This window comes from Emiliania huxleyi (genome assembly GCF_000372725.1).
Source record: "Emiliania huxleyi CCMP1516 chromosome Unknown EMIHUscaffold_12, whole genome shotgun sequence".
Taxonomy (NCBI): domain Eukaryota; phylum Haptophyta; order Isochrysidales; family Noelaerhabdaceae; genus Emiliania; species Emiliania huxleyi.
The window spans coordinates 1042166-1047658 of NW_005201392.1; the positions used below are offsets into that span (position 1 = coordinate 1042166).

General features: G+C 61.9%; 3 protein-coding genes across 3 annotated transcripts in view; 2 read left to right on the forward strand and 1 right to left on the reverse strand.

Annotated features, from left to right (window-relative positions):
• Positions 1-207: 207 nt before the first annotated feature.
• EMIHUDRAFT_98068 (hypothetical protein) lies at positions 208-1731 on the forward strand (the record flags this gene model as incomplete). The annotated part of the gene is made up of 4 exons (XM_005790570.1): positions 208-525; positions 587-1051; positions 1127-1245; positions 1617-1731. The coding sequence occupies 4 exons, from the start codon at positions 208-210 to the stop codon at positions 1729-1731; spliced, it is 1017 nt and encodes a 338-aa protein (XP_005790627.1).
• Positions 1732-3054: 1323 nt separating this feature from the next.
• Positions 3055-3608, forward strand: EMIHUDRAFT_200722 (hypothetical protein; the record flags this gene model as incomplete). Its single annotated transcript, XM_005790571.1, has 2 exons — positions 3055-3140; positions 3218-3608. 2 exons carry the CDS (start codon positions 3055-3057, stop codon positions 3606-3608), a joined length of 477 nt encoding a protein of 158 aa, XP_005790628.1.
• Positions 3609-4729: 1121 nt separating this feature from the next.
• The window catches only part of EMIHUDRAFT_200723 (hypothetical protein), a gene marked incomplete at both ends in the record, with an annotated part of 2326 nt that continues 1562 nt past the window's right edge, over positions 4730-5493 (reverse strand). The window contains 3 exons of the mRNA XM_005790572.1: positions 4730-5116; positions 5238-5298; positions 5406-5455. Coding sequence (XP_005790629.1) covers positions 4730-5116; positions 5238-5298; positions 5406-5455 — 498 coding nt within the window. The remainder of the gene's footprint in view (positions 5117-5237; positions 5299-5405; positions 5456-5493) is intronic.

Sequence of the window (5493 nt, forward strand, 5' to 3'; positions counted from 1 at the left end):
CCCCCTGGGGCCAGGGAAAGGCATCTGGGTTCCCCATTTGAAACCCGGGGTTCCCCAATATTTGTTTCCGGTTCCCATTTAGGGTGTCCCATTTGGAGATTGGACATGTCCACCGTTCCCAGTTTGCAAAATGTCACACACATATGGGCCTGTATGTCACGAGACGTACGCGGGGGCAAGCAAGGGGATTGAGGACTGGCGATTCACATGGAGGGTGCCCACCGCGGCGGACGCCGCGTGAAGGGTGGCGTCGTGGGCAGCAAAAGCGAGGCGAGCGCGCGACAGAAGCGTGCGCAGTGTGGCGCTGCGGCGTCGGGCCGGCGAGGGCAAGCCGTGCAGATTGCCCGTGCAAAGGTAGCGGAAGCTTCGAGCGAGGATAAGGCTGTCGAGGAGGAGGTAGCGCGAGCGATGCAGCAAGGCAATGGCCTCGTGCAGGCGACGCTTGAGCACCTCGAGACGGCTGAGCGGTCGTGGGATAGGTTCGTCGAGCTGGGCGGCGAGGTGATTGACGGGTATCCGAGCGAGGTGCAGGTGGTCAAGTACATGTCGAAGATGTCGCGAGCGGCAGCGCATGTGTCTCGCGCAGCGCGGGGTGCGGCGCAAGGGCGTGCAGAAAAATGCGGTTCGCAACTACGTCGCTGAGATGGCCAACAACCTTTGGCAGACAAAGTACCCCGGGTTCGGCGAGCTGAGCGTGGCAGCGCGGCGTGAGTACTGGTCGACGATCTTCCGGGCGTACAAAGCCATGTACGCGTCCGCGTCCGCGCCAGCTGCGACCATGGAGGACGAGGAGCGCGCAGAGCAGCTTGTGGCGCAGACCGAGGAGGTGTACAAGCGGCAGCACGTGTACCGCACGGAAATCTTCCAGCTGCAGGACCTCTTCATCGGCGAGCAGGAGAGCATCGAGAGCGTGCACGAGGACCTCATTACGCATTCGGCGTTGGCCATCATGCAGAGCTCGGCGGCACGCATCGGCATGATGGCGAAGACGCGGCACGATGAGCGCACCGTGCGATGGAAGAAGGAGAACCCGCTGCGCGTGCGTGATGTGGTGAGCGCGCGACGCAGCGACGGGATGCGTGGTGTTTGTGAGCCGCTCTAACGACGCGTGCCGTCGCGCTCTCAGGTGCACAAGGTGCGCAAGCTCGTGTTGACAAAGGCCACGGGCGTGTGCGCTGGCGAGGCGACGTCACAGATGCAGCTCAACTGGCGACGGGTGAAGAAGGAGTACTTCTCGTGCACAGGGTGTGAGAGAGATGCTCAGCAAATTTATGAAATAACAGAACAACCACCATGAGCCACATTTTTGTCGGGAAAGGGGGAGGTCTGTGACCTGCCTAGTAAGCCGGGCATGCGAGGGCATGCGCGGCCTTTCGGAGCCCCCTTCCCCTGTCGGCTTAGTACGGTTGTGGATGGGGGGATACAACACGGTAGAGACAGAAGACAGAGGTGTCAGCTAGCGCACACACAGAGGGGGGGGGGGGGGCTGTTGACCCATGCGCACGTCACGCTCTATATGGTGCACACAGTCCGGAACCACACACGTGGTGTACCCCGGGAGGCGGGAGGCCCGCTCAGACCTGTCACCTGAGGTGATGGCTGGTGGGGCTCGCAAGGGCGATGGAAATCGAGCAATCCTATGGCGCTCGCCTCTCTTTCCGCGCTGACCCGATCTATCACGTGGAGAACTTCAAGATCATAGACATAGAGAGCGGGCAAGAGCAGCGTTAGCGGCAAGGCCGCAGTTACGGATAGCAAAGGATAAATGTTTCATATTAGATAGATCATGCACACTTCGTGCTGGGTGAATATTGCATCTTCCTTCGCCATTATAGTATGAAAATATTAGCTGCCTTCGATAAGTATAAAGACGCCATGCCTGCAGGCAGCGCTTGTGATGCCGCACTCAGTGGCGCACTCGAAGCGCTCGGCGAGCCGCTTACGCTAAGTCACGCCCCGTTGACTGACGGAGGCGAAGGCTTCTGCCCGATTTTGACTCAAGCGGCTAGTGGCTATATGGAGCACCACAAAGTCAGTGGTCCACTCGGCGAGGAAGTCGACTCGCCGCTCGGTTGGGTCAATCTTGAACGCATTCCCGAGAGTGCCCGTAAACTCCTCGGTTCGAAAAACGGCAAGCTAGCAATCATCGAAATGGCCTCAGTCGCTGGGCTGGAACAAGTGCCTAATGGGCAGCGCCACCCTAAGCATTGTACCACGCGCGGAGTCGGCGAGCTGATATGTGTGTGGCTGCGTCCCCAAGGCACCCAAGACACGGGCACCAGGCCGTCCAGGCGTGCGCTCGCAACGCGCGAGGCGCAACGTACGTGCGAAGCAACGCGCAAAACACAACGCGAAGCATCAGACGGCTCGGTCCCGCGCGCCCGTCTCTCGGGGGGCACGCATGACGGGAAACTTTCTCTGAGACCTCGCTAGATTACTTCTTGAATTGTGGGTAACGCTCCACGGGCATTATTACTAACGCGTGGACGAGCTGAACGACGAGTATCCGGGCGGGGACGAGATTTTTCCGGGCGGCCCGAAGGCTGCGGACCAGATTCCGGGCGACCCGGAAAAAGAAGTGGAACCCCTGCGTGTGCTGCCCGTGCGTCAAGAAGGAGAAAAGCTCAAAGGCGGACGGACAGGAGGGGGCGGGCACTAGCGCTTCCTGCAGCAGGCAGAAGAGGAGCGATCGTCTTACAACCTGCGAGGCAGTGGGGCAAAGGCGAAGGCGATGGCGCTGTGCGCTGGTCTTCACAGCCTTGTTATGAGAAGAAAATACGTCCTATGGCTTCACAGTAGGGTGATAAGAAACAAGAACCTCGCATGCGACGACAGTGAGGGTGTGAGAGTTCACAGCCTTGTTATGAGAAGAAAATATTGTTATTGAGAAGAAAATACCTCCTATTCACACAAAAACACAACCCCTACATGTATTCACAGCCTTGTTATTGAGAAGAAAATACGTCCTATGGCGCTGTGCGCTGGCCTGTGAGAGGTTGAGGTGCGAGCCCTGGAGGCCCTGGGGATGGGGGGGGACTACTTCACACACCGACGATGCCGGACGGCTCAGCGACGATGCCGGAAGAGACGCAGATGCATGCGCACTACCTGGTCCTGGACAGTGCCACGGTGCCAGTGGGGTGTGAATGTGAACACTGACCCTCACACACTTAGGGTTGGTCAACCATGTGGGTGTCTATGTGTTTCCCTCGGGCAGTAGATTCTTATTTCATCGTCAAAAAGCGCCCGTATTCACTTGCCAAAATCGCGACCCGGGGTGTTCGACCGGGCTACTGGAGTCTCCAGTGGAGAGCTGCGCGGCGCGCGGGCTAGGCCTAGGCAAGGCGCTCGACGAGGCGCCGATCCAGATGCCGTCCATCAAGGTTTACTCCAACGTGACTGGCAAGCCCTACGCCTCGGTCGACGAGATCCGCGGCCTGCTCAAGCGGCAGCTCTGCGAGCCAGTCAAGTGGGAGCAGGGCACAAAGGACCTCGTCACGCTCGGCTGCACCTCGTACGTTGAGCCGGGCCCGGGCAAGCAGCTCAAGGCCATGATGCGCCGCATCGACAACGACGCCTGGAGCAAGACCACCACGCTCGAGGCGTGAGAGAGGTCGCTTGTGCACGCACACCCTCCTCGGCGGCGCGATCTGTGCATCTGCACTTTTGCTTCAGAGGCCTTTTGCTTCTGGCGGGGCGCGGTATCACACGTGTTAGTTTACAGTTATGTGCAGTCTGAAACTGCAAACTCGAAACGCGAGCGAAACCAACGGAAAGCACAAAGCAGCTGCAGGCCTGCACCGGCCTGGCGGCCACCGCGCGCTGGAGCCTGGAGGTGGAGAGCGGCTCTGCGGGACTGCCGTGCGGCGCGGGCTAGAGAGTACGGGGTGTGGAGGGTGAGTTGACCAAGGGGTTGTGCGCCGGGCCCTCCTGCTCGGCTCCAGCCGGTAGACAAGTCTTGTCATCAACAGAGTAGCCATATGGATCTGACCTCGGGGCCGATGTGACCAAGCGCTGGAGCGTGGTTTAACCTCACACCCATGGTCTCACAGTGTGCCGGCAGTCGCCGAGCAGTGTCGCTCACACAGGCCGCAGCACAAGTGACTGAGGGCCAATGAGGGCGAGCCCATCGCTGTCACAGCTGTGGCAGCCGCACAGTAGGCTGTGTCAACTGTGCAGAGTGTGTGAGCAGCAGAGGAGCTGCTCTCCAGGCTTCTGTCGCAAAGAGCTGCATGCCGCCGAAAGCGCTGTCGAGGTTCGCCGAGCGCGGCGAAATCCGGGGACGCCGTCACCGACGAGCGCGTTGGAGTATTCACTCCGGACAAAGACGGGCACACAGCGGACGGTGCGGGGCGTGTGCCCGTCATAGCGGCGAGGCGCGGGACCGTCTGTGGCGAAGTGGGTCGCGTCCCCGGATTTCCGTCAACCCATCATCCACACCTCTAGGCCTAGCGCCTAGGGGCTCTGGCCTCTGCACCGCCTGTGCGCACGCGACGGGATGTTCGCCTCGGTTCACGGTTGGCGCGGCGCGCGCATGCAGACATCACCAGGACATCACAGACACACAGTCCGGTCTCAACCCCGCCACACGGTTTACACAGGAACTGAAACGGAAAGGTGTGTGAAAGTGCACGCACAGCAGTGGCCAGTGCGGCCCGGCTCCACCTCACCGCACCGGGTCTCTGTTCTCTCTGTGTGTCGATATGGACGAAGGCGCCGCCCCCACCCGTCACTCGCCCGGCACCGACACAGCGTCCACGGACTCGAACCCCTTGATCTTCTCCCCGCGGCCCTCGTAGTGCCGCTTGAGCGCCAGGGCGAGCTCCGACAGCTCCTCCTCGGGCGGCTCGGCGGGCGCCTCCGCCTCGCCCAGCTCGCGATGGAGCCAGCCGATGATCGCCATCCGCTTGGCGCTCGTGTGCCTCACCTCGTGCGGCACCGTGTCCGACCGGAAGACGACGAGCGTGCCCGCCCGCGGGGCGATGTCGACGTGCTGCGCGGGCGAGAGCAGCGGCGAGTGGCCCGCCGTGAAGTCGGCGAGGAGGGTGCCGCTGCCGCGCACGCCGCTGCCAGCCTCGAAGACGCGCAGGTGGCCTCCGTCGCTCTGCCGCCACCCCTGGTTCGGCAGGGCACACGGCCGTCAGCCGGAGCGCGGCCGAGATTGCGCCGAGACCGCGCCGAGGTCGAGCCTGGTTGAGGTACAGGATGAACGACCACTCTCTCGCCAGCCTGCCGACGTTCATCGCGTCGATGTGCCTCTGGTAGAAGCCGCCGGTCGGGTAGAAGGCGTACTTGAGCCTTCGGACACGTGCCGAGGGACGTGTCACGGACGTGTCCGAGTGTCTGCCCTGCCCTCTCACGGACGTGTCCCCGAGGTGCCCGCCCTGCCCTAGGATTCGGCGCACTCGGTGTGAGCCTCGGATAGCGTGGTGCCGCTGAGCTCCTCGAGCGAGCTCTGCAGTCCAGACACGAGCTGGAGGAGGGCCGCACGGC